The sequence below is a fragment of the Xyrauchen texanus genome, chromosome 17 (assembly GCF_025860055.1).
Source record: "Xyrauchen texanus isolate HMW12.3.18 chromosome 17, RBS_HiC_50CHRs, whole genome shotgun sequence".
In the NCBI taxonomy this organism is placed as follows: Eukaryota; Metazoa; Chordata; class Actinopteri; order Cypriniformes; family Catostomidae; genus Xyrauchen; species Xyrauchen texanus.
This window is the reverse complement of record NC_068292.1, coordinates 18,620,249-18,640,635: the sequence shown is the minus strand read 5'-3', so window position 1 is coordinate 18,640,635 and position 20,387 is coordinate 18,620,249. Positions and strand designations below refer to the sequence as shown.

General features: G+C 38.5%; 1 protein-coding gene across 1 annotated transcript in view; it reads right to left on the bottom strand.

Moving 5' to 3' along the window:
- Window positions 1–20,387, bottom strand: part of LOC127658133 (FH1/FH2 domain-containing protein 3-like) — a 261,461-nt gene that overhangs the window by 217,370 nt on the left and 23,704 nt on the right. Inside the window, 2 exon segments of the mRNA XM_052147251.1 lie at window positions 2,679–2,743; window positions 20,172–20,278. Coding sequence (XP_052003211.1) covers window positions 2,679–2,743; window positions 20,172–20,278 — 172 coding nt within the window.

Here is a 20,387-nt window from a genome sequence, read left to right as displayed (position 1 = left end):
TTAATAAAATAATATTATTTATATAGAAGAATTAATTATGTTTATATATACGTCTGTTTGGATTTCTGTGACAGTTGAAGAGCCCCCTAACAAGTCATTGTAAGGAAAAGTAAGTTGAAAAGTGTATGACAGGTGTGCAACAATGAACATGGAGGAAATATGGACATTACTTTAAATTTGTTTGGCAGATGTTTTCTGTGATTTTTAGATAAGTAATGTCATCTTTCGTGGATTACCTTTTTGAGTAACTTGCCAAACCTTGGTCACCATTCACTTTCACTGCATATTATTTCATTCTCTCAAGCATAAACTTTTGTGTTCCACAGAAAATTCCATACAGGTTTGGAATGATATGAGGGTGAATAAATTACAGATTCTTATTTGTATTTTTTTTTCTACTTAACAATTTTTAACTGTATAGGGAAGTCCTGAATAATTAGGCTGTTCTATTTATCTAATTTAGATAAACTCACTAGTTGATGAGTTGGTTATTGGACAACTAGTCAACCATTGTGATCTATCCCTGAGGATACAGAGTGGGATAGAATAGCAGTAAAATATTCAACAACCTGTAAAGAGGGAAAGCAACGTGTAGAGCATGGTTCCCTTATCAAACTGTGTTTTCCATAAGGGCATAAATGGTAGATAATCTGGCTATGGAACATTGATTCTACAGAAGACAAACAACATAGTCACTCAAAGTATGTTATCAAGACATAAATCAATGCCATGTTTGGATGCAAACATTCAGAGCTGTTGATCTGTATAGCTTCTCGGAAGGTTTTGTTACAAGAGGGTCTTGTGGTCTGCCCTCTTTCTTGACTCTCTTAAATTTTGAAAGAAAGGCTTTAAATGAAAGAGAAAACAATATAAATGGAAATGTCTGAGCAGGTCTGGTTCATAACATTTATCTCAACAGATTCTTAGACCTTGCCAACAGTTTCAAGAACCTTTATTTTTGGACATAACAAGCCCTATATCTTTGGAGTTTCCACCAGGTATGCAGGATCAGTTTAGAGAGAGATAACTCCATTTAATTCTTGGGGCAATTTTTGCCCCTGGTACCCTTAAATAACACTTTTGCAAAAAGTACAAATTAAAATCTGGCAGTTCTGAACTTAATGGCTTTTGCAGGCTGATGGTTAGCCATATGTTCCCCTGCAGTTTGGAGAGGGAAAACAGTACAAGCCACGTGTCCTTGGCTGCAGTGCATCTTACCACTAAGTTTAGCCTATACTGCTTGCTATACAGACAGACACTTGTCTTAACCACTGACTACAGGTTCCTGCAGACAACGACAGTGAGTCACCTAGTCTCACATAGCCAGACTTTTGACTATGGGTAAAAAAGTATGCTCCACATCACTGCTTATTCCAGCCAAGAACAGCCCATTTAAAAATAAAAAAAGTTTTACTGACTAGAAGGCGTTTTTTAGGCATTGATGACCAACAACATTTCAATTTTATTTGACATTTAGGGGCAGAACACTTAGTAAATCGTAAACCAGATACAGCTAAACAAATATTAAGAATATAGATGTCCTCATTTCATTAGCTTGCAAAGTGTCTCAAACAAAGACTGAAAGACTCAGCAAATAATTCTTCTTCAGAAGCGCACATTGTAGCAGTCTGGGAACATGTAAACCCAAATTTGCTTCCCGGTGGGCTGATAAAATCTGTACACTGGCACCTCAACTCATGCAAATTGCACAAAGCCAGCCAATCTGATTGGATCTTACCATTTTGAAAAATCTCTTGCCGTGTTAATTTGCAAAATGCATCAGGTGTGGGTGTCCTGTCTAAGGCAGAGACTATGAATCACAAAGGTAACATTAGCCCCTAATGTGAGCTTCATGCATACTACGCTTCCAGAGAGGCTATACTATTTTTTTTTATGCTTGATGGGTCTTGAAGGTGTTGTCTGTTACACTTAATCCTCTGTGATCCAGAAACAGTCACTGCCATCCTGCTACTATGCAATGACACAGATGTTAATCTGGGATAAAGCTTGAGAAGGTAACAAAGCCTCATTCTGTCAACATGGTTTAGTGACATGAGATTGTAGTGTATGTTTATAGTTTATAGTGAGACTGCAAATGAATATACAGTAACTATACAATCTAATGTATGCCTACACATTACATCTGCAATGTATGCTACAATCTTATTTATTTAGGCTTACAGTATATTCCCTTACAAAACACATTTACCATGTTAATGTCTCTGCCAATATACAATAGTTACTACAGTCATTGATGTACTGTCCAACCATAAAATGTCCTATATAGACTAAATGGAATTTGATTGCTCTAAACTGCAAAATGATTAAATCAAAGTTAGATTTTTTTTCTCAAAACCACTTTTCTGGCATTCATTTAACATTGCTGCATTAGCTGTTTTGTATTAATTGAGAAATCAAGCATGGAAAATGTTTAAAAAAGATCATAAAAGTTGGTGCGGGAGGGCCAAAATGAAACAGGAAAACTTTACCACACAAATCTGGCAAGAGCTTCAGTATAATTCACACATCTATCAGTTTAACAAGCATCAAATGAGACAATCATTTCTAAAGAATATGATACAACTTGACATGCCACACTAATCCAGAAATGTACATGCCTGAAGATAGAGTGGAATATGTTTTCTTTCAATGTGGCGAAACAACATATTGTTACTCACCTATGCAGGCATGAACTCTGACAGACAGCTGTGTTCTCAGCACAATACTGTGTTTCTTTCCCCTCCTGAGGAACAAACAAAAATAAGTGATCATCATTCAGAAACTCTAATGAAAATGTAATATTAACAGGACAATGTTACTGTTGTTATGTCTATATCATTGAACAAAACACAGTTATTCCTTACAAATATATAGACTTCAATAAGCCTTTTTGTAATTAAAGTAGTAGTTTACCCATTGTAATCTAATCATTATCTTTGATTACCATGTAAATACCATGGTACATTAATATGATAACCTTTCAGGACTATGATATATATCAAAGTAGTATTATTTTATCATCTGATAGAGTATTTAATGAAAATAATCCAAATAATATTTCTAAAACTGTAAATATTCTAAACATTCTAAATATCTCTATAACTTTTTATATTTAAAAAATGGTGAAGGGATGAGTGAAGTAAGCTCCACTTACACATACTAATGTTGTGATTAACACGATCACAAATAATACATACATTATTAAGTATTAGTCTCCTCAAATTACATATAAATCTCCATATACAGTATGGGGCAGTATTTTGCTACAGCATAAAACAATCAGGCTTTATTTATATACTACATATGAAAAGCATTCATGAAAGCAAAACTTCTGCAGCACCTCTGTTTACATCAGTAGCCTGATGCTTTGTGTTACATAGGTCAGGTTAGTTAAGCTATATGGTATTGAGGGACCAGTGTCATGTGTGGCTTTGAGCTGCAGAAGACAGTACACACCCAGCCAACTTCCTGTGACTTCCTGCTAGTTTAAAACACTCAAGGGGAGGGAGACTTCACAAAACAGTTGTACTTATTTTACATGCAATATTTCAGTGCACTCAGATATTTTCATTCTGGTCATAACTTACTCACCCTCATGTTGTTCCAAACCTGTATGACATTTTTGTTTTGTTATGGGCAACACAAAAGAAAACATACAAATGTTGATAGTGACTTTGCAGTGATTTTAAAGCTACAAAATGTACATGTATATAATTAAAGTTGTACATGCATCTTGTGCATCATATTCCAAGTCTTCTGAAGACATACACGAGGCTTTGGTGAAAAAAAACAATTAGAAATTGAAGCCATTTTTCATTTGCGATATCTTGTGTAGTTTAGCCTAGTGCAAAAATGTATTGAAAAGATGGGCTGAGATATTTATAAATATTTTTCCTTTTGTGTTCCGCATAAGAAAGAAAGTCAGGTGAAACATTTGGGTCTGGAAGAACACAATGGTAAGTAAATTGTAATAGAATTTTAATTCAGTCATTGTCATTCTTTTCAACCAAACAAGCCTCCATTTTCTAGAAAATTTGTCTCAAGGTGACATTTTTTAAATTACAGCATGTTTTAAAGAACTTGCACTGGGGGATCCATCAGTGCAGTAGAAAATGTGTGAAAAGGTTAAATATTCCGCATCATTCACAAAACTCAATTAACATTGCACTATTAAAGGAATATTCCGGGTTCAATGCAAGTTAAGCTCAATCGACAGTATTAATCAGCATTATGCCACAAATGCTGTCAATCGTGATTAACATGTATTGAACCTGAAACATTCATTTAATGCCTACAGAAGGCAAGCAATAGAATTGTATGTAAAAGTTTGTGTATATTTTCTTGTGACCAGTAATTCAAATGATGGAAATTAAGGACATAACCCATATATATCCAGACATGCAGCAAGAAAGGTGCAATGCTTGGTTTATGGGGGAGCTATGAGCGTAACATCACAACGAACACTTCACGGTTCTTACCAAGCACTTTTGCGTGGGTTCTTGGCTTATTCTGTCAGTCTGTCACCACAGTTCAATGGAGGACACAGATGAGAAGTTCTTGTGAACAAATCACTTATTTTGTTGAATGATCAGAGGTGAACCTCGTAAATTATCCCACCAGGTTAAAGTGTGCTTCAGCAAAGACTACTCCACACACTGTTCTCTGCATGCGATCTAAATCGAGGGGTGCTGCCCCAAATCCCATTCAAAGTCTTAGAGTCTTTATTTATACCCTTAAGTTTGACTCAAAAACTAAGGGAATCGTGCTCTGCAAATTGAGTTCAGTACAGATTGTGTTGGGTGTTTTTGCACCATTACCTAATTTGCATAATACATTTTTTGAATAGGTTGCTAAAATGACACAGACTGTATGTGTCAGGGTCCTGATACCTTGTCAATTATTTTCATTGTGGTGACAGGATCCTGACATTCATGTTCTGTGTTTTTTTGTGTGAGCGCATAGATTTGGTGTTTTATTCCTTGCCGTGTGCTCTTCCATCCAGTTTTCATGTTCGGTGCATGGTGTCTGGATCCTGACTCCTCGGTCTTGTTCAGTTTTGTTTCTGAGTCAGTATCCGGATACTCATGCTCCATATCTTGTCTTAGCGCACGGCTTTAGTTTCAGCTCTTTTGCCATGTGCTCTTTTGTTTGAGCAATTGGTCAATGATGGTTTTCTTTGAAATGTCCTCTACTGTCTCGTCATCGTGTTTGGTGTGAGCACATGGCTTCTGTCAGGTTTGTTTGCCATGTACTCTCCTGTCTCTTGTCTAGACCCTGCCCTTGTTTCCTTGTTAATAGTTCAATTGATTCACCTACCTTCCCACGTTACATTCGTTACCATCCTCATTTCCTTCCCTATTTAACCTCCCTGTGTTTTCTGTCACGTGCCAGTTCGCTGTGGATGTAATCCCTGTTTAGGTTGTTTCCAGTCAGTCTGATCCTATTTGTTCCTGTTGTGTGGTGCCACACTACCTTTGAGGTATTCTCTTCAGCCCGGACCAACAGCAGATCACCAGGACTATAATTTTATTTCCCCCCTTTGGGGTTGTTTTAGCCCATTTTAGTTAACTCTGCGCTTGAGTCCTCGCTTCTCTCTGCACCCAAAACCTGACAGCATGTGCAAATAAATTACCAGACTCAGAATAGTTTGAGAGGGTAGAGGAGAGCCCTGTTTGTGGAAAAGGGGCCAGTGTGGAGAGGGAGGGCACATGCACAGCATCCGTGCTCCCTGACCCCGAGAGCAGATGTGGTGGTGGAAATGACATGTAGGTCACGGCATCCATATAAAGAGTGATGGATGAGTGTGGTCACAGACCCAACCTCCCACTTCCTTAGATTAAAAGGCCTGATGAACAGAGGAGCTGTTTGTCTCATGAATATATTTCAGTAAATACACACAATGGAATGAAATGCAGCTGCACTGGAGATGGAGACGGCTGAAGATGGGTAGGAAACGTTCACATTTTGTTTAAGGAACAGACTGAAATAAAGTCATTATTCCCTCAGATTCAATATGGCACAGGTTGGACATCAAACCTCAAAAATTTCACTTACATTTACATTTATTCATTTGGCAGATGCTTTTATCCAAAGCGACTTACAAAAGAGGAAACATAAAAAAAGATGGCGCCGCAGACGGTCACCTCGGTGTGTGTGTGTGCACGTTGTTTTGTTTTGTTTTGTGTTTTAACTCTGTTTTTTGCGATGGTACCTGGAGCTCTTTCACCAGAGATGAGCTCGTCAACATCAGGAGAACAACACCAGAGGACATACTTTTCTTCTCCCTACACTGGAAATTTTGGACATTCTGGTCAAAGGTGCGCTCACCTTTGCTCACGCAGTGAAACGCTGAAGGAGAGGGAAATGGGCTGGTGCGCTTGTCCGTCTTCGCCAGCGAGGATTACGCACACCGTTTCCGGGAATATTTCTCTCTAACGTGTGTTCAATGCCCAACAAACTGGAGGAATTACAACTGCTGTTGGGGAAAAACAGGGACTTTTCTTCATCTACTGTTTTGCGCTTCACGGAGACGTGGCTTTGTGGATTAATACCGGAATCTGCGCTGCAGCTGGCAGGCTTCCAAATGTACAGAGCGGACAGAGACATGGAACTTTCCGGCAAAACTAAAGGTGGAGGAATCTGTTTTTACATCAACAGCTGTTGGTGTAACGATGTGACAGTGATCCAGCAGCACTGTTGACCTGGAATCTTTCATCATAAACTGTAAGCCTTTTTATTCACCCCGTGAGTTTGCTTCATTCATTCTGGTCGGTGTTTACATCCCGCTGTGGGCCAACATGCAGGTCGCACAGCGCATGCTCGCCGACCAGATATTGTGTGTGGAGTGGATCAACCCGGAGTTATTTAGTTATTGTCCTTGGTGACTTTAACATAGGAAACCTCACTCATGAACTCCCTAAATTCAGACAGTTTATTAAATGCCCCACCAGAGAGGAGAACATTCTGGATAACTGTTACACCACAGTCAGGGATGCTTATCATGCCGTCACCCGTGCGGCACTGGGACACTCTGACCATGTCGTGGTCTACCTGATTCCTGCGTACAGGCAGAAATGAAAGCTCTGCAAACCTGTAGTGAGGAAATCAAGGAAGTGGACCAGTGAGGCTGTGGAGGATGTCCAGATGTGTTTTGACTCTACTGACTGGGACATGTTCAGGTTTGCTACAAACAGTCTAGATGAGTACACAGAGGCTGTAACGTCATATATCAGCTTCTGTGAGGACTGCTGTGTTCCATCACGCACCAGGGTGAGTTACAACAATGACAAACCCTGGTTTACAGCCAAATTCAGAAGGTTAAGGTTTGATAAGGAAGAGGCCTTCAGGAGCTTCAGGAGTAGGGACAAAGACAAAGTTTAGTAAGGCAGTGAAAGAGGCTAAACAACGGTACTCTGAGAAGCTCCAACACCAGCTCTCAGCCAACGACTCTGCGTCTGTCTGGAAAGGGCTCAGGCAGATCACCAACTACAAGCCTAAAGCCCCCCAGGCCATCAACGACTGACGCCTAGCCAATGACCTGAACAAGTTCTACTGCCGCTTTGAAAGACAAAGGGACAGTCTTGTAACTGTTCCCCACGACACCTCCCAACAAAGGGACCGTCCTGAAACCATACCACATGACACCTTCCAACAGCTCCAGCTACAGTGCATCACCTCCACCTCCCCCACCTCAGCAGGGGCCTGGGCACCCCCACCAATGCCCACCTTAAAGGTACCCCCCTCCACCCCCTCACCGACCTCAGTGAAGCCTCTTTCCATCCATGAGAGGGACGTCAGCAAACTCTTCAGGAGACAGAACCCCCGGAAAGCTGCTGGACCGGATGCTATCTCCCCATCCAGCTTGAAGCACTGCGCTGATCAGCTGTCTCCAGTGTTCACAGACATTTTCAAAACCTCACTGGAGACATGTCACGTGCCAGCCTGCCTCAAGTCCTCAACTATCATCTCTGTTCCCAAGAAGTCAAGTACCACAGGTCTTCAGACCCGTTGCCCTGACCTCTGTGGTTATGAAGTCCTTTGAGCTCCTTGTGCTTTCACACCTCAAAGACATCACCGACCCCCTCCTGGACCCCCTGCAGTTTGCATACAGAGCCAACAGGTCTGTAGATGATGCAGTCAACTTGGCCCTCCACTACATCCTTCAGCACCTGGACTACACAGGAACCTACGCCAGGATCCTGTTTGTGGATTTCAGCTCTGCTTATAACACCATCATCTCGGCTCTGCTCCAGGAGAAGCTCTCCCAGCTAAGTGTGCGTGACTCCACCTGTAGTTGTATCACTGACTTCCTGTCTGACAGGAAGCAGCATGTGAAGCTGGGGAAACACGACTCTGACTCACAGACCATTAGCACTGGATCCCCCTAGAGCTGCGTTCTTTCTCCTCTGCTCTTCTCCCTGTACACAAACAGCTGCACCTCCAGTCACCAGTCCTTCAAGCTTCTGAAGTTCACGGACGACACCTCCCTCATCGGACTCATCTCTGATGGTGACGAGTCCGCCTACAGGTGGGAGGTTGACCATCTGGTGACTTGGTGCAATCAAAACAACCTTGAGCTCAAGGCTCTAAAGACAGTCACCCTCTGTGTCTCCACAATTGACAATGTGGAGTATTTCAGCTTCCTGGGATCTATCATCTCCCAGGACCTCAAGTGAAAGCACAACAGAGAATGTACTTCCTGCGGCAGCTGAAGAAATTGAACCTGCCAAAGACAATGATGGTGCACTTCTACACAGCCATCATCAAGTCCATCCTCACATCCTCCATCACAATCTGGTATGCTGCTACTACTGCCAAGGACAAGGGCAGACTGCAGCGTGTCATCCGGTCTGCAGAGAAGGTGATTGACTGCAATCTGCCGCCGCTCCAGGGCCTGTACGTATCCAGGACCCTGAAGCGTGCTGGAAAGATTGTATCTCTCCCACCCCGGCCACAATCTCTTTGAGACACTCTGGCAGAAGGCTGAGGTCCATCAGTACAAGAACCTCACGCCGCAAGAACAGTTTCTTCCCATCCGCCACTAGCCTTATCAACAAGGCCATTTACCCACCCTGACACTCTCCATCTCTGGCTCAACATACCACTGTACTTACTCTGCTGTACTGCTCTTTTATATTTGTATTCTTACTTTCAATATATACTGTGTATACATATTTATATTGCTTATATTTTAATACTTGTTTCTTTTAACTTTCTTATATTTAGAGAATGTGTGACACGCGCCTACAACACCAAAACAAATTCCTTGTATGCGTAAAAAACGTACTTGGCAATAAAGCTTTTTCTGATTCTGATTCTGATAAGCAAATCATCTTAAGGAGATGTTTAAAAGAAAAGTGACATATTACAAAGTTTCACTAGCATCAGAATAGTGCCATTCAAAACAAATTAAATTGCAACAAGACATTTTTTTAGTGACTGGTTAAGTGCTCATGGAAAAGATGTGTTTTTAGATGTTTTTTGAGTCAGCTTTATGGATGGAGTTGGGAAGGTCATTCCACCAACGTGGTATGATGAAGCTGAAAGTCCAGGAAAGTGTTTTGGTGCCTCTTTGTGTTGGTACAACAAGGCGATGTTCCTTAGCAGACCGCAGGCTTCTAGTGGGTGTGTAGCTCTGCAGAAATTATTTTAGGTATGCTGGAGCAGACCCAGTGACTGTTCTGTATGCCAGCATCAGAGCCTTGAATTTGATATATGCATCAGTCGGCAGCCAGTGAAGAGAGACAAAGAGTGGTGTAACATGCGCTCTCTTTGGTTCATTAAAGACCAGACGTGCTGCTGCATTCTGGATCATTTGCATAGGTCTAATTGCACATGCAGGGAGGCCTGTAATGAGTGCATTACAGTAGCCCAGTCTAGTAATGACAAATGACTGAATAAGAAGCTGTGTGGCATGTTCAGAGTGGAAGGTATGGGTATCGCATGGCTTGTAAACACACAGCATCGTGACGTGAAATACGTTACATAGATTTGAGTTGAGAATGAATAATGACTTAATTTTAAGTGTGTTTCTCACATAAAGCTATCATATGACTTTGATATATATATATATATATATATATATATATATATATATATATATATATATATATATATATATATATATAGTACATAGAATGGAATTTTGTGTCACATAGTGAAGATAACATCATACAGACTAAGAATGACATATGGGTGACTGAATAATGACAGGACGTTTAAGTTTGGGCAAACTATTCTTTTAAAACAGTTCAACCAACGACAATCCTGATCTGCACTAACTCTAGAGGAGCATCCAGGTGGGCTGAAACCTCTATTTACCAGAAAGGAGATAAACACATTGAATGCACAAGAAGGAACACAGTAAAGAAAAGTAGACAAAACAGAAACTCATACAGGAGAAAAGATAAAGAGAGATAGAAGTGTTTGATAGATTCACATCCGCAAACCTATAATGTATGATACTGCTGGTACGCTTCCCAAAATTCAGATGGGTCCCCACCAAACAGTTAGACCCGTAAACAAATGCTGCACAGCTGTGGATAATTTTTTAATTAACAGAAAGTTTTAAGAATACAATATTTGTCTATTATAGAATTGGCCATTTGAAACATGACATTTTCTTTGTAAGGGATAATAATGTACAGTCAAAATAAACCCCTTTATCATGATTCACCCTGTTGAGATTCATTTTTGGTAATGACTGGCTGTACATTATCCTACTTATTACATTAATAATTACCATATAACTAAGTAAATGGACATGAAATATTTATGAGTCTAAATTAATTTATTAGTTTGTTGAGAACATGAAGCGACATGTGAAACAACACAAGCACGGCTATGTAAGACACGGATGACTGATTCAGTGTTTCTAAGGACCACAGTAATTATTCCGATATATTTTGCTGCTGAATGATGTAATTAACCAATGAATGAAGTGTTGACCAATGAATGAAGTATTCAAGAGAGTCATGTAATAAGTTCAATTCAATGCAACTTTGGTGAATAAAGGTTTAAATGTAATAGTGATTGCAAACTCTTGAATGGTAGTGTATAACAAACAACAGACAAAGAAAGTATTTGTGACAATGGCCTTTCCTAAAAGGAACATGACAACAAGTGCAACATAATCTCTCTACCATTCAAGCTAATGAGTAACAAGATCTGTTTCATAATGAACTTGCACTGCAACATTAGCCTAGTTACTAACCATAAGCTTACTCTCAGAGCCCAACATACTCATTATCAAATTAAACAGAGTCTAAGAATATGCATAAAAAACCCAAAGGGAAATCAATTCAATACAATTTTGGAACAATTCACAAAAAAGCCCAATAGAACTGAATTCTGAGGGTTAAGCCAACATCTGACAAGCTGTATGTCTTGGCTTTATATCTTGGCTGAATCCTGTGAGAATTTCTGCTCATGGGTGCTTGCCAAGCGACTACATGGCTATGGAAGACAAACTGTGCATCATCCTGCATTGCTGTCTACACCATCTCCCAGAGTGCAGTTCTGCTGGAGAGAAGATCTTCAGGCTGATGACTCAGACTTTTTCCACAGCTCAGGGCCCAGTGATTTAAGTTGCCCAGAACAACGTGCCTAGCTTTGTGAAACAGAATAGACCCTGCAACCTGAGATCTATTTGGGGCAAAATGGAGAAAGTGTCTCCAGCATCAGCCACGTAACACAGGCACAGAGATTCACTGTCTCATTGAGCTACACAAGACAAATGAGCCTGACTTCAGAAATTCAATTGAAGACCTTTCGCAGTGGTACTTAGTTACACAAGAGCACAAATTATATATTGTATATATATTATATATTATAGATTTTTATTTACATTAAATATTATTTATATAATATAATATACAGTACAGATCAATCTATTTGCGAACAACCTTAAAAATGTGCACAGGTATACTTAGGAAAATCTGTGCTGTTTTAATGGCATAGTTTGTCACTAAATATATATATATATATAGTATACAGTATAGAATATATATAGTAAAAAGTGGAAAAGTGTGCTAAAAAGTTAAGTTTGGATCATGCATTGAGGATGGGGCAAACAACTTAATTTATTTTCAATCTGATAACAAGTACTATCTAGACCAATTTGGACATTTTTTGTGATTTATGAGAATAAAGTGGTTAATATATCGCCATTTAATAATATATTAAATAATAAATGTATCCTTACATCTCTACCATACATTTAGATATTTAGAAAACATGATTCATTAGATATACTTATTTTCCATTAAAAATAAAAATACATCCTAAAAGTATTTTGAGGAGAGCAGTTTGTCCGACTACCAAGACTATCCCTGGATCATAGGGTTCCCCCACCACCAAAATCCCAATTTAAACCTTTCTTCAATTCACTTCCAATTACTTGTGGCATCTACCATGACTAAAGACTAGCAAGAAAGAGGCTAAAGGCAGAGAGAGTTCTTTATTTACTCCCAAATGCCCCATAAACCCTCGCTGGCCTGATCCCACCCCCATGCAGTCTCTCCTGGATCTGCAGAGTACAGCCAGACACACTCTCTCCAACTTTATAACTTTATTTGACTGTTCACTACCAGCATTTTTAATGGAATATCGCACTATGAAGTCTCATAAAGACACAACAAGAAATTGAGAGGTAGAGGGCAAGAATTAATAAGAGGAGATTCATTTCTGACAGGTAGTGTATACTCGCTGCCCTGCATACTTGGACCTAGTTCAAAACCAACCATTTCCCTATAGTGCAATTAATGGCAAATTACAGGGCCTCATGGAACAGCAATGACTCAGCAAATAAGCTAGAAAAGAGGGATTCTGAGAACAGAAACCTGTTAGACTGCCTTGTGATGGGTTTTGCACAAAAAAAATAGCTATGGACCTGTATCTGAATTTTAAGCATCCACTGGTTACTTCTCAGAACACAAATTCAATTCTTATGTATTTCTCAAGACAAAAGGAAACAATCTGGTGTCAAAAAAAGTTGTGGTAAAATAAAATAATACTTTGACAGTACATTTAGGGATTGAGTAGTGTAGTGGTTAAAGCACAGGGCTTGTAAATGGATTGCTGGTTCGATTCTTGCAAGGAGCATTTGATCAACATTGGCCACGTCTCTTCCGTGAGAAACAGCTGTGCCTCTGAGCAGAAAAAAGTAGGGTCCTACTACAAACATTTTTCTTTATTTATGTCATAATAAGCTGAGGCTATTGCTTCTTCAAGAACAACAGCAGGCAGTCACGTGCACTTCATCTATATCAGCACACTTGGTTATAATTTGTTAATGTTGTGTCTACTGAACACCTATATATGAGAATGGCAAAAGGTCCCGCAGTTTATTAATTATTTCCTTTAATAAGTTATTTTATTTAGTTTACATGCATGCAGACATATAAATTGTAGTGTACTATAGGTTTGGTTTGAATAATTTTTATAAGCTTTTGTGTCTTTTCTATAATCTCCTGATTATTTCAGTGTTGTACTGCACCCAGGGCCACTGAGCTAAGTGGCAAAAATAGACTTAATGCCAAAAGTGGGAATGGTGTAATCTGTTAATATGCGTGCAAATACAAAAAAGCACCACTCACTGAGGATGCGTGAACCAGCCCTTAAAGTGTCCTTTTAATTAAATACATTGCATTGACTTCATAAAGTATAATGAGTTCACAGATAAAGTATGAATTTCATTAAAATACATGACTAATTTCATATTTTGGGGAACCAGAACTATTTATTATTTTTGAATAACTCTGAATAGCATTCACCTGACCTTGTTTATAGCAATCACTAGTAGATAAAATCAATAAACCACATGAAAATTACCCAAAAAGCCTAATTTGACATATTATCCACATGAACTGTAAGTGTATTGAAAGTATCCTAAATATGACAAAATCAAATGCTGATAAAGGGATACTTTATCAGCCATCATGTATTTATTCCTATGTTACTCCAAATTCCTTTGACTTTTCTTTCTTCGTTGGGACACAAAAGGAAATGTTAGACAGAATGACAACTTCAGTCACCATTCGCTTTCTTTGCAAGGAAAATAAGATGCAATGACAGTGAATGGAAACTGAGGCTATCATTCTGTAAAGAAATTAAGAAAGTCATATGAGTTTGGAACAACATGAGGTTTAATAAATGATGAAATGTTTAATTTCTGGATTAACTATCCAGCGATCTTGTCATAAGGTTCTCTAAAGACAAAGCGCATAGCAGCACACACCAACTCAGTGTTTCCACACTTTGGACCACAGCTTCTCTGCTTGCCATTTACTTCATCAATAAGGAATAAAAACAGCGGTCCAGCTGTGCAGCCTCCTATCCCTCTATCCATGTAATCTGCACAAATATTTGAAGGGTTCCCATTAAAGGAACTAGGCGTCTCTCCAGGGCCAGAGGCTAACCAAGCCCGACGACAGCTCCTCAGGCACATTGTCCAGGAAGAAAACGAGTTCAAGAAAAAGTAAGAAAACAGAATGAACGAGAGAAATAGAGAGAGAGTTTCAGCCCGTATTTACAGAAATACAGATTTTTGACACATTTGTTAATGATTGTCAATAGTTATAGGAGCAAAAGAGTGTTAGAGAAATAGAGCAAATGTGTTGATGGTTTGCCAGAACTGGGGGTCAGTACTAACAGCGGTGTGGGATTAAAGTTGCGGCTCTTTGTCTGATTTTGTAGCATGAGGTGGTGTGGTAATGATTAGAGTGTTTCAGCCACTGTGACATGGAAATATCCATCTTACAAAATGAGGATCATTCCTTAATCAGCGTCCAAAATGAATACATATAACAGAGGCACCTGTGGAATACAATTTGTAATCTGTACCCATTGCTGATTGTACCAAAGGAATCCCAGACCTTCCAATTCCAAATTAAGATCTTCGGTCTGATTATCAGCATTCAAAAGAAAACCTCAAAAACATGAAGAAGCAACACAAATAGCTATCAAATATTTTTTTTTATTAAAACATATTTTTATGTCCAAACAAGCCTCGCACTTTTCATACTGTTGCACTTTTCATGAATAGAACACAAAGTAGGGCCAGAAAGCTATGAAAGGAGGATATACTAAATAATATCCAGTATGAGCTATTTCATTTTCTGTTTTATATCAGATTACCCAATTACCAAAATTTGGGATATACATTTAAATCACAGTTTAAACCCTTGAAATAAACATCAGTAGTAAGCAGACAAAATTTATAAAAATGCATTTATAATTTTATATTTTTTATATAAATGTTTACTTTTAATATTAATTTTTTTCTTATTGAAACCTTTTGGTATTTAAAACTAATTTAATAATACTTAAAAAAAATACAGCAAATAAATGTACATCAATTTAACAGATTGAGTCAAAACTATGTTGTATGTTTTTATTTGTTGGATACAGTCGATAAATACCTAAATCACCAATTTAAGGGGAAGTATTTGTGGAAAGTGCCATATCACAGCACCAGACAGCACCATTGCTTTCTTTGTGACACATATTATCAGTGCTATGAACACTTCATATAAGTTCTAGAACAACTGAAGGGGGGAGGGGCATACTTTGAGAACTAAGAAGAGCCTGAGAATGAATTCCATATTTAAAGTAAACAGTAAAAACATAAAGTAGCAAATATAAAGCATCAGCAAAGTGATCTCAAATCATTCAGAGCAAATGCATTTTTGCGTTTTTAGCATTTGATGAAATGTAAGCGAGATAGAAAACCGCAAAACATTGAAGACGAAGGTGAAATGGGTTCGGTTTTAGTGACGTACTCCGTCCAAGGTTTTTAGATCCAGTAATAAAGCACAACTGCAGTAAATGGTGGGGGCTGTGAACTCCAGCCCATCCAAGCCATAAAAGCCCACAGAGCTGAATTACCCTGTTATTAACAGTAATGTAGTCCTCCATTCCAGTAATCCAAAGCCCACTCAGACACTCTGCATGGGTCTAATAATGCTCACCCTTGATAGCCTCCTGGGAGAGAGGGGGGCATGAAAAGAGACCAAAGAGAAAAACAGCATGCCAGTTGGCACTACTTTTACTCTCTCAAAGTGCAAAGAAGAGGCCCTCCTTCGCTCAACCAGTTGTACTGCTGTTCTTGTACATTCAACGAGTCTCAGAACTATTACTAATATTAACGACTAGGACCTTATTGTAAGGTGTTACCAATTAAGCTTTTAACTTTAAAAAAAGACATCCATTCTGTCACCGTGTCTTCTTGAACTGTATCAGTGAGACACTTTGAGCCCAATCCAGTGGAAATAAAATGGTAATTGGACCTGCCTTCCCACTTACACAAACATCCCTAAATATTTGTGGTGTTGTCCAATAGTGGCCTCACATGCCAAGAGTTAGCCTTCAATCACTGGAATTTGGCAGCTTCTGCAGCTTATGTCAACTCGCTGGGTGCTAAGATAACTGTGTGCGTCTTAAAAAAGTGCAAGTCAAAAGTCATTCATTGAGATCAAAGGAAAGCTTTTATGTTTACGTGTTTACTCTTTTCACTGATGCCATTGATATAAAACTGTGATCTAGGGGTTAAATAGCTTTTAAAACCGTGATTAAGTTTTAAGAGAAGCATCTAATCTTGGAGACTGCTCACCAAGACAATTAAGTCTGAACCTTGCCAGCTTTCCTAAGGCCTCAGGGTGACTCATCTGTGGCCTTGCCAGCCAGCCAGCCAGCCAGCCAGCCAGGTATTTTAAGGGCTAGAGGAAAAGAGGGTTGTCATAGAAAGTCTGTGGTATGTGCAAAAGGTAAAATAACTTCTTTTAAGAGATTTTAAGGTCTTTCTGACAGCTTTAGATTAGAGGTCAACTGATATATCAGATTTGCTGATTAATCGGTACAGATAACAGATATCTGGAACTATCGGTTATCCACACCGATAGTTTTTCCCCATTGCATCCGGTGCTAGAGCGACTGGGAAGGGCCAGCTGTCATTATACAATATGAAAGCGGCCTCTAGAGGCTAAATCACTTCACTGATGTCTTGTGGTGTTTGTTTTGACACGTGAGACTTCACTCTGCATGGAGAGGAACACTTCAGATGCAGAGTTAAAACATCAACAATGAAAAGGTATGTATATAGTACACTACAGTACACATTGTCATATCATTATAAAGTAATTAATTTGTTGACTAGATGCTGCATTAGCAGAGAACAGCAGTATGTTTGCCGACAAGGCTGAGAGGACGCTAACATTAAAAATATCCTCAAGCGGTTAGAACAATGTGATAAAAAGTCCTACCCAAATGTTTAAATGTCACAATTGTTACCATCTATTACCATCTATTTGATTTAATTTATATCCAGCTGGTCATGTATATGCATTTGTTAACAAACTAAGTTGCATATTTAAAGCTAGAGATGTGAGAAGCCGAGAGAAGCGTATAAACAAATCAGAAACGCATCTGATTTCAATAAAAATAATTATCCTCACTGTAATACTTCAGATCGGTCACATGCTTGTGCTAAAAAAGGCTATCAAGAAAATGCTGATGCTGAATCAACAAAAACAAAGGGAAACAAAAACGTTTGTCTAGCGTGCGTTTACAAAGACAAACAAATGTATTGTGGCAAAAGCTTTTGGTGTTAACAGCCCCTTACAGTTGGTGGAGGTCTTTGGCCATTGCATCTAGCTCTCTTATACTTATTTCTCAGATTAAGCAATGAGTTGTTTAAATGCTTTGTCAGAAAAGATGTTCAACTTGTAAATATGTGTCTCGAGATTCATCGCGTTCGGTTCCAGTCTGTTGTGTTCCATCTGTTTGAACAGCCCTTGGCCTGGGCTCAGTCTGAGCCACTTCACCACCGAGTTTACCCGAATACCACTGCTATCTATGAATATTGCTACTCTACATACAACTGTACTGAATAAAAAAGCAATGTGGTATTTCGCTGTTATTATGAAGCTTGAGTCTGGAGTATGAATCAGTGCAAGTGTAACACCATGTGAACTGTCTATTGAAGCGCTTTCCTCCCTCATTTACTTTTGAATTAACATTTGAGAATATGGACCGACTAAAACGTTTTATTTATGCACATTAGTTGAAAATTAAATGCAGATAACAGCAAAGATAGGAATGTTCTATGATATAATATAACGGTGCTGAATGGTTTATGTATTTATTGCGCACTCTTGTGGACCAAGGAAACAACGTTATTTTAAAAATCAACTGACTTTAAAATTGTATTATTCGTTTATTTATATATTTATTTTATTTAAAAAGTACACATTTTCGTGGTTCGGTCTGTACTGTTTATTTTTGTAATAAAATTCAGCACTATATTATTTTGTGTGTTATTTTTTCATTCTATCAATTTTAAAAACTATCGGTTGATTAATCGGTTATCTCATCTTAGTTATTGTATCGGTAAAACCCACTATCGGTTGACCTCTACTTTAGATGGAATGTTTAATGGATTCTCAAGAGAATGCAAGTGACAAGATTGTGCTTACAGTTGGCTCCATTGGAAAAAGACATAAATACATATTCGAATGTACAGCAAATATCAAGATGATGAGGCAATTGAGAATCAAGCCAGCACCATTTTCAGTTGTGCCAAGTTCCAACAACAACAAAAAAAACATTGGTTAGATGGTCTTAACTGGTCTCCCTTAACTAGTCAGGCTTGTAAGTTGGCTCATTTTAGATGGGGTTTGGGCATGTTTTATTTGGTCAGGCTGATGCCGGGCAGCTACACCTGCTGAGCACCAACTTGGCCAGGCTGGGAGACCAGCTTAAACCAGCTTAGGCTTTTTTAACATGGATGTTCTTTTATCTTGTTTCCATTCAATGGAAGGATGAGCAAGTCATTTTTCCATTGCAATTCTGTTCCAGAAGCAAAGAAAGAATTGTTCAATGTCAATGGATGGAGACCGGGAGAAATGGTTGCTGTAGTCTTTCAGGTCATATCAATTTCTATTATTGCAAACTAGTTTACGCTTAATAGAATTAAGAAGTATAGGGCAACAAAAATTAAACATTACACAGATGCCTGAATGTAAAGGCTTGCGTTGTTGTGTAGTCACATGTATTATTAGGATGACGTGTGATGCCATAGAATTGGATAAAATTATTTTGTATTCATAATTTTTTTCCAAAATATGCCAAAGATGAAAATATAAATGGTGAGATAATTTGCCCTTATGAAGGAAATATACAAATAAATAAATAAACCTGGGTTACATACCATTCACTGGTTCAAAAACGTAATTGTTGATAAGAAATAAATGTGTATTGCATTGTATTGAACAGAAGGCGGCACAACTCCAGGAAGATTAAAAATCTATTCTGAACATTATTTGTATTTATGGAGTACAAGGAGGTTTGTTCATAATTCTGTTGTTGCGTTAATTATTGAACTAATATGCATAAAGGTTAAAGTCATGTCTGACTTTATCAAAACACAACACAAACTATCACAAACAGGCGGTAAGTAGACCGCTGATTAGTGTAAAAGGCATATCATCACGAAGACATTTACCAATAACCATGAAACAATAATTGAAAAATAAATGAAATCTGTCTTCTGTACATGCAGATAAGTCTGATCTTTAGGCCATGCAGGCTCACGGAATTAAAAACGTAATGGTGTGTAACATGTAAAAGGACAATTATTGATCACGTGTCAAGGCACAGTAGAGTATCACCTTTCAAAGTGTATTCTCCAAAATTCCACAATATGCATAATATATAATTATAGGGGGGGAAAGAACAACAAATAACTTTCTGAGCTTATTTAGATGCATATAATTATGACCAATAAGGCAGAAATCTCAACTAAACTTTCTTAACTTAAAGTACATGTTTGTTACCTCATTCACGCTTCTGTTGCGAGAGTGTGTGTGTGTGTGTGTGTGTGTGTATTCAGAGACTGAGTAGCACATTGAATATAGAGACCTCTGTAACACATTGGGTATCATTATAGTCATTATAATGGATTATTAAATTACATAATTGACATACTATTATTACGTGTAAAAAAAAACATTATTGCAAGCTTTCATTTTGAGCGGCATTTGCACAATTGCACTATGCAACCGCTACGTAGGAGTGGCACCTCAGCAAAAGGGTAGGGGCTCGAGCCCCAAGAGACACCCCCTCTGCACATTCCAGGAATATAGTATAAATTATTAGGATAAATAAAAATTGCTTACCCTCCATCCTCCTGAAAGCCTTCACGTTCATCTCTCTGCTCGGCCAAGGTGGATTCCAGGTCCAGATAACTGCCATTATGAGACAACTGTAAAGCACAGTCATCGAGCTGAGAGGGACAAAATGAAAAAAAATTATAATAATTACAAGAAATATCCATATGCACAATGAATCAAAGTATAGTCCTTCTCCATACACCTTGAAATGTATGATTATGT